This window comes from Micropterus salmoides, unplaced genomic scaffold, assembly GCF_014851395.1.
Source record: "Micropterus salmoides isolate LMB-PRFRI ecotype aquatic unplaced genomic scaffold, ASM1485139v1 Ms_hic_scaffold_6, whole genome shotgun sequence".
Lineage (NCBI taxonomy): Eukaryota > Metazoa > Chordata > Actinopteri > Centrarchiformes > Centrarchidae > Micropterus > Micropterus salmoides.
This window is the reverse complement of record NW_024044348.1, coordinates 28,350,205-28,366,906: the sequence shown is the minus strand read 5'-3', so window position 1 is coordinate 28,366,906 and position 16,702 is coordinate 28,350,205. Positions and strand designations below refer to the sequence as shown.

Below are 16,702 nucleotides of genomic sequence, written 5' to 3'. Positions count from 1 at the left end.
CTGTTACCACTTCTAACTTGGCGGTTGCTATGGCTGCGAGTTCATGCGAGGCTGGCAGAGAGGGAGGAAGTGACGACTGGGTCTGTTGTTGGGACACGTGACTGGAGCTGCGCTGATCTGTTTTGACAAGCGGTGGGGAGGGGAGGCAGACTGTAAAGCATCACGACTAGGAGGACTCACTGTTCCTTTCATCTGCATTTCGCCTGAAAAATATTAGTATCGAGATAGTCTTGTAATTTCAGCAGTCAGCTTGGCCTGTCAGCGGTAAATACCAACTGCTGCTCGGTAAACCCTCGTGGAAAACGTTGCTGTGTTGCCGAAGCTTTCCGAGCAGAGTCGGGCTGTTTGTTGTAGGTTAGAAAAGTTTTAATGAAGATCGCAAAGGAAGTCAGTACAGGTGGCGTTTCTAACATTAAGTAGATGGCGACGGTTCCACCGCTGTCGATGGATAGAAATTGGCCCATACCCGTGTGATATCACCGGTTTTCGTGAGAATAGTGATACGCTGAATGTGCTCTCGCCGTAGCAAAAAAATAAATATCGAGACCGTCCGTCGTCGGGAAGCGGTGTTTGTTGCTGAGCCGTGGCTACCTGCGCTACAGTGGGGGGTTGGGATGTTTGTGAGGTCGTCGTCACCAATAGACGCTTGACTACACAGTAACGATAAAGTTAGTTAGTTTGTGTTTGCTATCTAGCTCACACTGCTGAGTTAGCAACCCCCCGTCCTGGCAGAGCGCCGTTGTGAGGAGCCAGTGTTGCAGGAGATGAGACACAGAAATGCATCGCGACGTAACTGTGGTTCAGGTGGTGGAATTTGAGACTGACTGTGAGAGTAGCCAACTTGCTAGTTAAATTACTAGTAGCCAGATTGGTTACTCGCTAGCAGGCAGGTTGGCATCTCCATTACCAAACGCTGACTGTAACTGGCATTCGCTATCAGCTGTCTTTGTGTTAGTCAGTTGGACAATACAGTGCGACTCGATGGAAGCGTACAGTAGCATGCTAACAAAGCAATGCTTTGTTGTTGGATAGGGGGCAGCTGGCACCAACGCACAGGCTTCACAGCTGATATTATTGCTTCGCTAATACAGCAGGTCTCAGTCACAGAGGGTTTGGGGGGTCCAGACACCGTTGTGTTGCTGTCAAGACTGTGTGTGTGTGATAGAAAGAGAGAAGACCTTGCAAGAGGACCCTGAAGGCAACCTGATGACACTGGACAACATGAAGCCCGAGCGAGGTATGTGGGGCACCAAAAACACACAGACACATGTGGAGTGGACTTGATGGTCAGTGTGTGGGCAAGCTTTTTGTGCACTGACTGTACCCATTCCCCTGAGAGAAGATTCAGGCCAGGGAATTATGTAACAGCCGGTCAGCCTGGTCACTGGTTATGTGAATTAACAAAGCCTGACCTGAGTCGATGAGGACGTGTACATATAACACGCATTTGGTGCCCTAGTTTTGGATGTTACCACGAATGTCAGCTGTCTCTTTTCCCCACTGTTGCATCAACATATAACCTGCAAGATCCTCTCATGCCAAATGCTCTTCCCTTTTTTGCCAGTAGCTCTTGTTTTGACAATCTCTTGCTGCAAAATGTACTTGACACCCACCCTGTTGTGGAAATAAGGCTCCTGCCTTATGCTCTGCAACCTGTTTACATGTCGCTATATCTGCAGCAGGAGGTAAAACAGGGACAGAGGGGACACCCTTGTTTGTTTCAATGTGATTATGATAATTTTACCACTGCATTCATTTGTAAAGCGCATCTCAGAACCTTAATCTCTGCCCTGACACAATTAAAAAAAAAAAAAAGAAAAAAAAAAAATAGGTGGTGTTGTCAACAGCACAATAGCACCATACTTGGAAGCAGTGAAGTGCCACTGTACTCAGTCATGATGACATTATCTGCAGTCAGTCGGGGTAGTCTGTATGTTTGCATTGGTTATGAAACTGCAGTCAGGTTGCTGACTGGCCTGAGTGAGATCTTGCTTAGAGCACAAAATACTTGTAATAGGACTCCAAAACAAACTGTAAACATGTGCCCTATATGGGCCTATACTTTTAACCCTAGCCTTGCCTTGCCCGTCCTTGCTTGTACAATCCTGCGGCCTTTATATAGAAGCACTGACCCAGACATCTGTGTGATGTGACTAGCCAGAGAAAGGGCACACTGACTGGCACTGTACTGTGTAATTATAGCCTAATAATGCAGCACAGCATGCTGGGTCAACTGTGAGCAGCAAACGGCAACACTGCTGTTGTATGTTGGATTATTGGTTGGGATAATGACTCTCAAATTGGGGGATATTGAGATGATTTAATGTACCAAATACTCAGTGTGTGTTTATTTGCCTCCTATCAGCCAAAAGGATTGAGAACTGTTGGCCTAAGGCACATTACTACAGCGAGTCTGTTCGTTGCCATGTTGTTGCCATGTCAAGTTGGCTCTCTCACTGTCATGTTCTAATTATGAAAGCTTGTGCCAGTAAAAGCTGCTCCACAGCGGTAGCTCCCTATTTGACTGGCAGACACAGTGGGGCTATTGTTATTTGGAACATACTGTGCCGTTCCTTTGGTGGAGATACCAGATTGCTTCTCCTCTCCCTGCTCTCTGAGAAAGGGACTGCAGTGGTGAGAGAAGCTGTTTATTCAGAGGCTCGGACCACAGCACGGTTGAGTTGAGCACAGAGCAGGCCCTTTCACTGCTCTAATGCTGGATTGAGGGTTTCTAGGAGAGCCTAGCTATGTTAAGTTTGAAGGGGAGAGTTGAACAAGTCCAGACGTGTGTATCTAACCCCAGCCCTCTAACCCTATCACTAATACTCCTTCAGCAAGTCTCACAGGCTGCAGCCTCCTGTTCAGGTGGGTGTGAAAAGTCAAGCCAAGGCTTTAGGTGCGTGATGAGGTGCTAGAATCAGACTGAACCCTGCCCTGCCATATCTTGGCACCCTCGCTCCACCTTTAGCACTTTGAGAGGGGACTATGGGAACTGGTGGCGCTGAAGTTCAACATATCAAATCCGTGTCTGTGCTCGAACATAATAAACATATCCCATGTCAGGCTGACGTGACCAATCCAAATTAAGTTCTATGTCTTAGTCACTGCCATAACAACACCATTTTATAAATCTTCAGAACAACATCAATTCAGAAGTCTAATAATAGTTTCTGTATGAATAGCCCCACATACACATAAGACATGATGTCTAGTGATGTCCTCATATTAACTTACACTTGGACGATTGATCCTAATTGGTTCAATACTGCATGGCATTTGTATTTAAGGGCAGGATCACACCTAAAGGTCCAGTTCCTGAAGAGAACCAATGCAAGGATAATACTTTGTTTAAATTTGACAACTGGCCCGGTTTACATTTACAAAGGTAAAAATCAAAAGGTCTATAAATTGTCAACAAAAGCCATGTAGCGGAAATGGCAGTCGATTATTGGTCATACAGTCAGCAGATAAAAAAATCAAACCCCTCACTCGAATACATTCTCCTTCATTTTATCGCTGAATATTCTGTCCTTATGCACCTTCACTAGTAATTGAGAAACATTCTCCTCAGCCCAGATATTCAGGAGGCATCTCACTTTGTTGAGTCCAGGTTTGTGCCCTGCTAACAGTGTTTTTCCTGGCTCAGAATGGGCCTTTGGGGGGTGACTTCGCGCAACAGTAACCATAAGTAACCAGTACGCGTACAGTAAAGGCAGTGAGTTATCTTATGACCGAAATCTATGCATTTTCTTGTTATTTCTGATCATTTGATAAACAAAATATATCCACAACCTGGAGGAGTAAAGGTATACAAGTAAAGTATAATGTTAGTATAATAGTATATTTACAGGTTACACTTGATTTGGATAATTTGCATACAGATAGTTCATTAGTTGAGATTCAGCTGTGTCACAAATAAAACCTTTCTCTGAAATTAGCCTACACCACTGTGGTTAAGGTTTGATCAGCACTAATGTTTGTGTATTTATTATAATTTCAGATAATAGTACAGGCTACGATAGCTTACCATTAATTGCCTATAATATTAATTCCAGCTGGACAAAACGGCAGTTTAATTTTTGTGGGTTTCTTCAGTCATTCAATTATTGAGCAAGAAAAACGCTCTAGGCCTACTTGGTGGTTAGTCAACGAGTTCAACATTTCTAAACTTTGCTGGAGTGTCTCAGCCTTTTTTTAATGTCCCGCCTTCTCCATGCTGTGATTGGTCAGTTCACGAAAAGTACTGGCGAGCATCTATGCACGGCTGCATGAAAGGCTCCCTGTTCAAAAGTGTGTTCACACCAGAAATTAACCGCTTCAGAGTTCACTTGACAGCAGTCCGAGACCACCTCTTTGAGGCGGACCAGAGGCGGTTGTTTGGTCCGCACTAGAATTCGAGTCCAGCGTTCGCACCAACCCAAACAAACCGCACCATCATGGGGATTATCGCTTCAGGGTTCAGCCAGACTAAACAAGGCTGGTGTCAACCCGCCCTAAAAAAGGAAAAACAAAAAGGAGCACTGGCAGCTAATACCATGAGTTGTGGCACAAGAATTGGTGTCCAAAGAAAAAAGCAGCATCAGTCTGAGCTCTAAGTCTGAACTTCAGCTCCTGATATAAATCAAAGAATTAAGACTTATGATCTTGCAGCAACGCTTTGTGGCACCTTATGAACCATGCTTTTATTATGAAGGAAGAAGAAGAGCACTTATGTTCTGCTCAGGGGCCTAACCAAAGTCATCTGACCCCCTTGTTTTCCTGTGAGTTGAGCTGTGAGTCAGGATGGTGTGTGTGTGTGTGTGTGTGTGTGTGTGTGTGTGTGTGTGTGTGTGTGTGTGTGTGTAGTACATGGGGTGCAAGGAGAGGGTGAATGTAGCAACAGATTGCTATTGGCCCTAATGAGCACTGTACCGTTGAACCATGTGGCTCAACTGACAGCTTTTACAGGTCCCATAAAGAGCAGCTATGGAAAACGTGGGAGCTGTTTACACCAGTCAAGGTTCAAACAGTTTCCGTTGAAGTGTGGTTAAGCTGAGTTTTATTTGCATCCTGGAATTGTTTACAGCATAAAAATAGGCTGTTTCTGCTCAACTGCGGCGGTGCTCCTTACAACCAGATCACTGAAGGGACAAAACAAAAAAACACTTTGTGTTATATGGTTATATGAGGCCATCTTGGGAAATGTATGAGCAAAGAGCTAAGAATGCCTCCACCTTTATGCCCTCAACCACAGCTCTCATTCTCTCCCCCCTTTCAGACACACATTTAACAACACACACAGAGATGACCTCCGCGCTGGTCATGTTTGAGAGACTCAGTCAGCTTGGCCAGCCTCAGCGCTGTGCTCCTGCTCTCTGTGTAATGCTGTTTGGTGTGTTTGTTTGATGGTGCTTCCTGTTTGGAGCAATTAGTCCTTTAAGGAGGAGCCCCCCCCCCAATTTACTCCACTACCTTCAGCCATGCGCTCAGCCAGATTACAGCTGCCTTGAGATGTCCCAGCCACATGCCAGCGGATCAGACTATACACTCTCACTGATGAGAGACTCAGATAATGCAGAGCGACACACACTGTTGTCCTGTGCAGCACCTGTCTACTCCGGTGTTGTCTTTGCCTCTTCCTCAGCAGTGATTTATCCTATAGCAGCAGGCAGCCACAACAAGTGCTCTCCTTCGTTTTACTCCCGTCACACAGTTGGAGTCTGTCTGTGTATTTTTCTCACTTTTTTGACTAATTTATTTACTGAGTCCCTGTTCTCAAGGTTTTTAACTACAGCAAAACAAGTGCTCGTTGGTAGTACTGTCTTTTCAGGTAGTTGGTAGTACTCTGTGTGACAGTTGGAAACCAAGGGCAACAGAATCACTGAAAACCATAATCTTTTAGTCATTTAAAAGGTCTGCTTGCCTTTCCTATTTATGCGTACACAATCTTACAGTAGGTATACATTTCATCAACTAGTTTAATTTTCACCTTATAGCCTTTTAATACAACACCACTGCTATTTGCTGACCCAGCTGCACTGAACATGGATATTGGACTCCCCATTGTACAGCGAGATTCAGAGCAGCCTTTCGCAATGAATACCAATACTGGGTAGGCATTCAGCTGTGAGTTACAATCCTGGCCCCTGGAGTAATCAGCCTAAATCAATGCTGTTGTGACAGCTTTGACTGTAAGTAGCCTAGCCTTGCCTAGCTGCTACATTGGATTGGGCAACCAGTCCCCCCAGTCCAGCAATGCTCTTACATAATGCTGGAACATTTTATTTTGCATACCAGCTCTTTATCAGGACACATACTCAACTGTACTGCTATTAGGGCTGCAACGATTATTTTCAACTAATCTGCTGCCTATTTTATAGACTTAACTAATCGTTAATTCTATAAAATGTCAAGAAATTGTGAAAAATGCTCATCACAATGTTCCAGGGGCCAAAGTGATGTCTTCAAATTAAGGCTGCAACTAACAACTATTTTGATAGTGGATTAATCTATCGATTATTGAAACGAATAATCGACTATTGGGATTATGAATCGCAAAATTACACAATGCCTCTCATTTAGCCTGTAAATTAAACCTGAGGTTGGTTTAGGCATGTGCTAATTAACAGTCAAGACAATAAAATATATACTGATTTCAAAAATGCAGCAACAGAAAACTGAAATCACGTCCTGATAAGCAACTGATCTGCTGTTTAGCGACGGAGCAGGTTTCACGCCAGTACTGCAACACCCTGGGACAAACTGACACTGTATACAAAGGAATAACGTCATGCATTTCATTTGCCGAATTTACAAGAGGGGATCAATAATAACGATTTTGTAGTAGACAGCATTTCACAACAAATATAGTTTCCCCTAACTCAACAACTCACAAAACTCCGTGATTTTTTAAGGGAGTTTGGGGCGGATTAGCTGCTGCCTCACGCACAGACTATTTTTCGATTAATCGATTATCAAAATAGTTGTCGATTCATTTTTTTCTCAATCGAATAATCGTTGCCTCTCTAACTGCTACCCTGTACGGAAATAGGCGTAATGCTTTTAGTCAATCACAGACATAAAAGCAGGTGTACATATTTAGAACAGCTACCCCCCCCCCCCCCCCCCCCAGCCTTGAGCCCGACCGATATGGGTTTTTGGGGGCCAATGCCGATATTGAAGTGAAAAAGAGCTGATTAATGAGCCGATATATTGATTTTGAAAATTATTTGGATAGTAGATCCCTTTCCTGTCTAAACTACACTTTTTTACAATTTACAAACAGGCCGATATTGAAAGCTGTTCGGTATGTGGGCTATAATAACTTTTCCTAAATAGATTGTTATTTTTACATTCTCAACAACGTAACATGTAAACAATTGCCCATCAATAAATATTTACTGCAGGAAGGTGCAACTGTAAACAGATGGCTGAAAGAGAATAAGCGTAGGCTATGTGTATTTTACCTTACACATTATCTGCCATAATAACTATATGCAATGTAGCATATTCACATCTAGTTTATAACTTTACCAGCACTCTTTAATAATATCCAAAGCAACGAGAAACCATTTCTCAACCACCAGCTTGCTGTAAAACATGCCGTCTACGAAATAGTGAGTTGCTGTTGAATGCATCTAATACTACATGGCTGTCTACAACGAGGACTTGCATCTTCATTTAACTATAACTACAACCAGAGCCGTTACGGCTCTGACTACAACGTTTCACATCTACAACATCACACAAACAGGAGCTAGATAACTTTGTCTGGCAGGAAGCTGTATTATATTCTTGTTCAGCTCACATTTATTTACATGTCCGCTCTGGTTTAATTGTGAGTATAACTGCAGACAGGCAGCTCGCAGATAAATTTTAGAATACGTTACACTCTATAGTTTAACTGCTCATTAAGATTAGCGCTCTGCCACTGATAAACATGGCATTAGCTTTGTGGCTAATTTAGCAACCGGCAGCATTAGCAGCTGTAGGGGATGTTAGAAAATATTCTAGAAGTAATGAATTGGAGAGGAATGCGGACCGTTCGCTAGAAATGACACACTTGTTTTAGAAATAAATCTACAATCACGTTTGTCAGGAGCGTAGCTTCCAACACCCAACTCTCGTAACCTTAAACATAACGTCACTGCTGTGAGCCTGGAGGAAACCAGGTGAGGGCAGTGAAAAACAGGAGGGTTAGTAAGTCATGGATGTTTCCAGGAGAGGAGAAGTGATTGGGGCTGCTTTCATTATTATTATTTAAGTCATGTAATTAACAGGACAAATGACCAACTCACCACTAACACAGCCACTCTGCTGTTTCTATATGCCCCAGTAGGCTCCGGTAGACTCCAGACAGCTGATTTCCTTCTGTGGTTTATGTGGGGGAGGCACTTTTGTTAACAGAGGAGCTGCAGAGCGCCCTCTGGTGGGCAAACTATGCAACACTCATGACATGAGTGAAGGATCTGTCTCTGTTTCTTTGTGTAATCGTCATATCGGCTGTTATAAATGCAGATGCCGATTAAATGTAATTGGCTCATATCGGACGATAAATCTGCCGGGCTCTAATACAGACACACAAATACACCATCCAGACTTGGTGCTGGACTGGCTGAAGCTAAAGGTAGCAGCATGGGTCATATGTCTACTGCCAGGGTGCCAGTGATGTCATTGCTTTTGTGTTCGTCACATCCTCATGCCCCCGTGGCTACTCATAGCCAACCAGCAGCCAGCTCTGCAGGAACAGGAAGAGCCATCTGGACCTGGTGGTTTTCCCCTGGTAGGGGTGGTGTTGTGGTGGGGACGATATGTCTTTATCTTTGTGTATTTGAGTTTCTGTCTTTTATTTCTGTATGTCTTTGGAATATAGAGAGCCCAATATAGAGCTAAATGTTATAAGGCAGTGAGTTTCATAACTTTGCAAATGAGCTGAACAGACTGAACAGGGTTAGTAAAATGTGCAAATATGTGTTTTTCTGTTAACAAAGTTGCCAAAACTCAACAACTTGCAGTATAGGTTCTATCAGTTCCTTATCCTTACCGGCTGCCCGATCCGTTCTGCGCATGCTCAAAAGTGGTCCTGTCAGTCAAAGACGATAGAAGATAAATGTGCCTGTTCACAATGACTTGTAAGGTGATCTCAAGATAACAAAATGGTTTTGATCAATAGAGTAATAGTTTGGTCCCTGTCTTCATTTTGATTTTAAGAATTAAAAAATAAGAAAAGGTCAATTTGTTTTAGTTCGGTGTTTATTTGTGGTACATGTGTGGTAATCTTCTTTGACTGACACGGCCACTTTTGATTGTTACACAGAGACCAAACTATTGATTAAAACCATTCCGTGTCTTGAGTTCACCAAACATCTGTGGTTCATCACATCACGAGTGATTGTGAACAGGCACATTTATGATAACCTTCTTTGACTGACAAGACCACTTTTGGGCATGTGCAGAACGTATCGGTCACCTACAGGTACTTCATCTCCATGAACTATGAATTCCTGGTGTCCTCTACAGTGAATCCTTCCTTCCACTCTAGTATTAATCTCTGATGTGACATAACTAGATCTGCACCAAGTTCTGTGGGACTTAGCACGCCTTGCTCAGAAACCACATACTAAAGAAAAACACCAGCACTCCTGCCTGGCACAAATGTTGAGCATTGCTTTCTCATGCATCCAGCGTGTGTGTTATTTTTGCAACTGAGAAACCAAAACAACAGCTTCTCGTTAACCTCAGCAGTGTTTGCATAGGCGTGTGTTAGGGAATGTGTGATTATTGTTATCCTGTAGATTTGTCGGGAGAGAAACCTTGCACAGGCAATTTTGATCTGCTCTGACCTTGTAGTGAATCAGCTCTCTCACTCCTCGCTCCACTGGCCTTCCCTACCTGTCCTATGTTCCTCTGCCCTCCTCTCCGTTTTTCCTCCTGTCACATTACGTAGATTTCAGATACTGTAACACCTCAGCACTTAACACCTCCACCACCATCTGCTGATAATGAGACAAAAAGCATATTGACAGAAATTGAGCTAGGTTGATTTACTATAAACAAATAAACAGTAGGACCTGACAGATTTATCAGTATACTTTATATTGATTGCTTGACAAAGACTTTCTGCAGATCTATTGCTATTGGAGTGCATTTGTCATGTAATACTTTGAATAAAGAAAGTGGTAGTGTAAGGCCAGTTCACATATATACACACTAACGCTGTTTTGTGGGCGCAACTGAAGTCTTTTTAAGTCATCTGGCTCAAAAAAAAAAGAAATATGCTTCAATTTTTGCAATTGTTTGCACAAGGCCTGAGAAATGTGCATGTGCAGCACTCGCTATGACTCCTGCAGCTGATTTCAGGTCTCAAAAAGTACCTGTGAAGGACGGCACTCCTTTTGATAAAAGTAAAAATGTTTTAACTTATACAACTAGTCAAGGCAGTCAAAGCTCACAAGCTCTCAGTAGAGTTCACAGAGCACAACAGTGAATGAGGAAATAAAGAAACTAGGGCCTTGCCAGATGCCACTGATTTCATACAACTGGTTAATGTGACAGACGGTCTAGATTGACTCTGAAGAGGATGGAGTCCTCTTCAGCTTTTAAGGTCTGTTACCAGACACCACACAGTGTTATGTAAGCCGGCACTTTAATCAGGTTCATACACTAGGCTGACACACAACACACACATCTCATCTGTTTCTGTGTTTCCATGCTGACAGTGTGCTGTTAGTACTGAAAGACCATTATAGATTGATTAAGAAATGTCTGATAAGAGTATGGAGAGACGAGGAAAAAAGAAAGCTGGGCTAAAGTATCAAAGAAATGTTGTTTTCTATGTAAATCAGTTCATTCATACTGGGTGTTATTGTGAATACTGATTAATCAAGAGACATCTAATATCAACCAGTTAATATGCATAAAGCGATAATTGATCTGTCTGTAATGTGAACCATTCCTTTAAAGTAATATAATCATATTTACGCAGTCCCTGGTAACAAAAAGTACCTCAGGGGCTCATTGTGGAGGCGCTGAGCACATTGTTTATTCACAACAGTGTGAGGTTAAGTTAATTTGAGACTCATCTATCCCTTTTCCTTTTCTCCATTGTCTCATCTCATTGCTTTCAGGCCAGCAACCGGCCTCAGTACGGAGTGAGACGATTCCCCTATCACCCTCAGCATTGCTTCATCCTCGCAACAAACCAGCTGACAGTCATTCTGTCCTGTTTAGCTGGGTTAATGCTATTTTAGGTGTTTGTTTTTACTGTCGTATCACGCTATTAATGAATGCTGATGTTGGGGGTAAGGGAACTGTAATTACGAGTTTCACAATTCCTGACAAAAGAAGGTGCGAAATGATACGCAAGTGAAGTACAGTATAACAATGAAAAGGGAGAAGCAACCAAAAGCAGAGTAGGTAAACAAGTGCTGTTTGTTTGCTTTTTGTGGCAGATTAATCATTCACTACAGCTTTACCAAGAATAAGGTGGGGGGTTTTCCTAGCCACCTCAAGACTTTGGCCTTGTGCTTCCTTGTCCCAAGCAGTTAATTCCCATCACCAGCCACCTCGATCTGCCTTTACCACAACTGGAACACATTTCATATGAGACTTGGAGCCCGACTGCTCAGGTTGCTCAGTTCAGACCCCCCTCTCCTGAATTTGGCATGGGCGGCAGAGGAGGTCAAAAGCCTGTGCATTCATGTTGGACGGGGTGGCTCCGGTTACAGAGAGAAGTAGGGTTGTCCTACTGCCCTAGTGTCCTGTAACTACCAGCAGTCAGCTTGCAGAAATTTAAACTGCTAGCCTATAATACTGCTATATTTTGTTTTAGATGTTGCCATTAGAGGAGAAAGTTAAATTAGGTTATTTTGGAGGATAAAATTGTTATTTTCATTCTCAAAGAAATCTTGATATTGTTTTCACCTTCGTGCCAATGCACCTGATATAATATTGGGATGTACATACACTACTTTGTGGCATTTCTATAAAATGAAAATGTGAAAGTTGAATCTAAAATTAAACTTTGTACCTATAGTGTGTACATTGTTAAGGCTAGATTATGCAGTACTGCGTGATTGTTGGCTCTGCTGGGGTTTAGTAATTCCCACTTTGCCCACCAGTCCAGTACTGCTTTACTCACTCCACTCCACATTGCATAACAGGTATTAGTTTGAGCTTGCAAAGGACCACTCTTGCCTAAATAACACGGGCATAGGGGGTCCATGTCCAGTATGTGCAAGTAAGGTCAGAAAGGGCACTGTGGGGGTCACTGCATCTGAAGAGGGAAATTAGGAGAGAGAGGTGTGATGAATTGTTATGAACAAGTACATGTCACAAGCACCTAGTGTACACTTGAGTCCCCTTTAGCCACAAGTAGGCCTACCTCATTGTTTTGGAGTTTGGGCATCTTAGTATTCAAAGGCATTTTTTTCAAATCTCAGGAAAGTTTACCGCACAGGTAATGTTTTTCAGCTTCACTCTGCTTGGCATTTACTCAGCCTAATGCACCTGGAAGCTGCCCAGTGCAGCCACTCTTCCTGTTTTAGCCACCAAGCAAATCATCTGTATAATAGGAGGTTTAAGTACCTTACTCAAGGACTTCAGTTGCTATGGTTGTCGAAGATAAAGAGCACGCATACTGTATCTCATTCCTAATCTAGAACTTCCCGGCAGGTTTTGGGATTTGAATTTACCCCTTTTGTGGTCAGTAGCTGGAAGAGAGTATGCAGGTTTTCATCTGATTCAAAGGTTATACCAGCTGATTATTACCTGTCCGGTTAAAGGTGTGCTACTCTATGAAATCAGCTGGCATAGTGTGTGGTTGCAATAAAATCCTGCAGACTCTTGGCACTCCTTAAACCATGGTTACCTAACCGTGATAGGACGCCATTGTTACTGGAGCTTTCATCATACAGTACTGACCTAATACTGTAAGAAAGCTGAACAGCAAAAGGGGATTTGTGTGCATGAACTCAACAAAAGTTTGCTGAAGTTTGTGGGTTGAAACTAGATGGCCTACTAATCCTACTTATACTGCTATATTTAATAGTTTTTTTTGCTCAGTAGCCATGTACACAAATTTTACATGTTGTACAACTTGATCTACCGAAAAGTGTAAGGAAAAGGGAGAGATGGACATGTCAACAACTAATTGTAACAAGTACCGTAGACGTAAATACATCGCTGCTTTCTGAAATCAGGTCCAGTTTTGCGGGGCTGAGATGAGTTTTGTCTCTTAAGTGCCTATGCCTCATGATGAAAAGTAAATTCCAGAGGCCTGGAGCTTGTTTACCACCTCACTTCACTAGTATGTGAGTCGCTCAGCTTCTAAACAACAGCTCTGTTTATGGTGGAGAATAATGGGTGTGAGAGAGAGAGGGCAAGGTGGTGTGTCAGTCTGGGTCAAGCCTGTGTTTGTTTGTTGGCAGTGGGCGAATAATAGCAGCTGAGTCCACAAAACAGAAGAAGGGTTCTCCTCAGCTGGAACTGTACTAAGGCCTCTCAGCCAATCAGGGCTTGTTGCTATGTGTGCTGTGAATCTGCCCTTTTGTGTTGCAGAGTGGGAGAGAGGGACACACACACACACATCATAGAGCCAAAGTCCGTAGTTTTGAAGAAACATGTCACTTAATCTAGTGGGGAAAGTTTTGAGAAAGAAAACATAACCCTGCCTATAGTGAAACTTTCTGGTACAAAGTAGTGGCTGATGAACAAAGTTTATTGGTGAGTTTGGTGACAGCCAAATCAACAGTAGCATTTAAAGCATCAGAATAACCCAGTGTATTAGCAGTTATTTTAAAACATGTGTTTCTTCACAACCCTTTAAACTGAATCTGGATGAGGTCCTCCTTACTAATGATCCTTACCATTCTTTACAGTCTTCTGGCAAAAACATGCCACTTCCTTGGCAGGCTTTTTTTTATGTTATAACACAAAGCAGACAAAAACAGGAAAGGTGAGCTGGCAGTGACGTGCGATTCATGTCATAAAGCGCTGTGGAAACACAGCTGACCCTGTTATAAGGTTTGAAAATTAGCAGCAGTCCTCTGCTGATTTGCCACAGAGAGGGAGAAGAAAAGACACAAGAATGCTCAGACAACACTGGGACACTCTCAGGTTTACATACACACCTACGCAGATGGAGCGCAACACACTTGAAGCAAGAATGAGCGCATAAAGAGCTTAGCAGATTCAACAGAAGGTCTCAGTGTACAGTGCAAGGACACGCTATACAGTCAGAGCATGTCTATTATGCTCTAACACAAAACAGTCGTATGCTGTATATACCCAGTGCATGTCACTCTTACATTCACAGAACACAACAGGAGCATTCATTTTCTTTCTTCAAACACTTTCTTGTCAAGCTGCAGCTTACTGTCACAGAAAACGTATTGGTGCAGCTCGTTCCTACAGACACTCTTCAATCACTGTGATGGGAATGTTTAACACAAGGTCTCTGTTGCCTTGGTAACACTTGTAAACCACCCCCCCTTCCCTTGTCAACAGTTGTAAGCGCTGATCACTGTTCAGCGCTGATCACAGTATTCCCAGGTCGGTCAGCCAGGAGAGAAATGACTCTGGCAATGTATCCCCTTCACTGCTACACCTCCTTTATATTGCTGCTGTGCATTGCCACAGGGCTGCTAAGTTAAATGAGTCTTAAACAGGATCGCTTTGCCCGAGATGCCCATTGCTAAGAGTGCGTATAGTAGGATCCTGTGATTGACTGTGTCAAAGGCAGCTGATAGGTCAAGCAGGTGAAGAACCGAGGACTGGGCTGCAGCTCTAGCTGACCTTAGGGCTTCTGTCACAGTCAGCAGGGCCGTTTCAGAAGAGTGGCCATTAAGCTTGTTATTTTTGCTGGTGACCATTGACCTGCTAAAAATGGATCACTGGATCCAACATTAAATTTTCAGTTGTCCAAACCTTTGGGCATCACTTGCCTGTGTACGTGTTTCAACATGGGAAGTTGAGTACACAGTATGCTTGAAGTCATGACAACACCATTGCTAGACAGCTGACGACAAAATTAGACACCACAAGACTTCTCCTTGTTCTGTTGTCAAGATGGTCACTGATTTTCTTTTGCCTTTCAACACCATTCTGAGGAACAAATAGACCAGATATCACTAATAGGCGGACCGATTTATTATTGAGACTTACTACCTCGTGACAGGGCATTTCTATTTTAACCCATGCAGCTTTTCTAGCATTTACTGTGCTGGTTTAGCGGACCAGGACACTCACAGACCAATCGCATGTGCTACAATTGTGTCATGTGACTCTGCTCAGCCAGTAAAATCTGTGCATTCCTGTGCTTGAGAGTCAAGTCCGTGAGATTCACCAGAAACGTTTTGGAAACACACACGAATTGAAGAGACGAAAGTAATGTACAGATTTTTACATGTACATTCTTGCCACGGGCAGTTCAGAACCAGAATATCTCAGATCTCCAATGCTAGCAGGAAGGACAAACTAGAGCTCACGTTTCTCACTGAACAAGAGAAAGTAGGAAAGTGGTAACTTGGCAGTTTTGACAGTCCGTTGTTGACTAAAAACATATGTTATGGTACTGAATGATAACGCAAGTTAGTTGTTTTGATGTTCCGCACTTTCCGCTTCAGAAAATTTTTTCTAACTGGACCTCTTTGAATTCTAATTGAATACCCCTAAAATAGACTATGTAGTAGCTGCGTGTTTTTTAAACACCAACTTACCTCGGAACAATCATTATTTGCACTTATGAAGTTGTAAACACCATGTCAGAACATGGGGACTAAAAGGCTGGATTCTCAACTGAAATCTGCAGTATGTTACAGGATACTACAAATATACTCGCATTCATATACATAGAGTGCATGGATGCACACAGTACATACTGACACTGCTCACTCTGATGTAGCCGCTGTTCTGATGTAGACCTGTAAGTTTTGTGGCCTCGCATATTTCAGGACTCACAGCATGTTTGGAACCACACTCTTCTTTGTGAAGTGCTCATGAAAATGGAGAGTTAGAAAGGAAAACACACTTTAAGAAAAACATAAGCAAGCAGTTGTAATCCTTCAGATGCAAAGGGGAAGGATATACAGTTTTTCTTACAGACCAGCTGGTCTCCAAATATAGTCGGTCAGACTGCAGCACTGGCCATGAAACAGAAAATACAGCATTGCAAACAATTCCCATGGTGGTGAAATGCAGTTGCCAAAGGCTGCTGACACTTAAAATCTGCCACCTGCTTTGCTTCCAGTGTGTTTGAATACTTGAGCTGGCCACGTGTCTCATAGTGTTGGGACAGCCACACAGTGGACACCAGGCAGCTTTCAAAAACCCAGCCCAGTGGTGGATTTTAGGGGAGCCCCCCTGTTGTACAGTTAATAATCCATGAGTTGTCTGTGCTATACTTTGAAATGAGTGTGGAACTTTACATTAAAGAGCTAGCTTAGCCTACCAGCTATAGTACGTATAAATCAAAGGAGCACCAGCGCAAAATTTAGGAGCACCACTTAAATCGACATGCAACCCCTGGGGGCCCTCAGCAAAATTCTGCTAAGGGGCCCTCCTACCTGACTTCTGAGCCATGCCATTGCCACACAGTCGCACCTGACTCCCAGTCCTCCCACTACAATGCTTCCTCCTTTAAAACAGTTTGCTCTGTCTGTTGGTCTAAGAATAAGTTGACCTCTACAGAACAGATTAACAGTATTAGGTGAATAGAATATTTTCT

General features: G+C 43.0%; 1 protein-coding gene across 1 annotated transcript in view; it reads left to right on the top strand.

Annotated features, from left to right (window-relative positions):
* fam214a (family with sequence similarity 214 member A) overlaps window positions 1–16,702 on the top strand; it is a 34,593-nt gene continuing 17,891 nt past the window's right edge. The window contains exon 1 of the mRNA XM_038700854.1: window positions 1–1,237. Coding sequence (XP_038556782.1) covers window positions 1,207–1,237 — 31 coding nt within the window. The 5' untranslated portion in view covers window positions 1–1,206. The remainder of the gene's footprint in view (window positions 1,238–16,702) is intronic.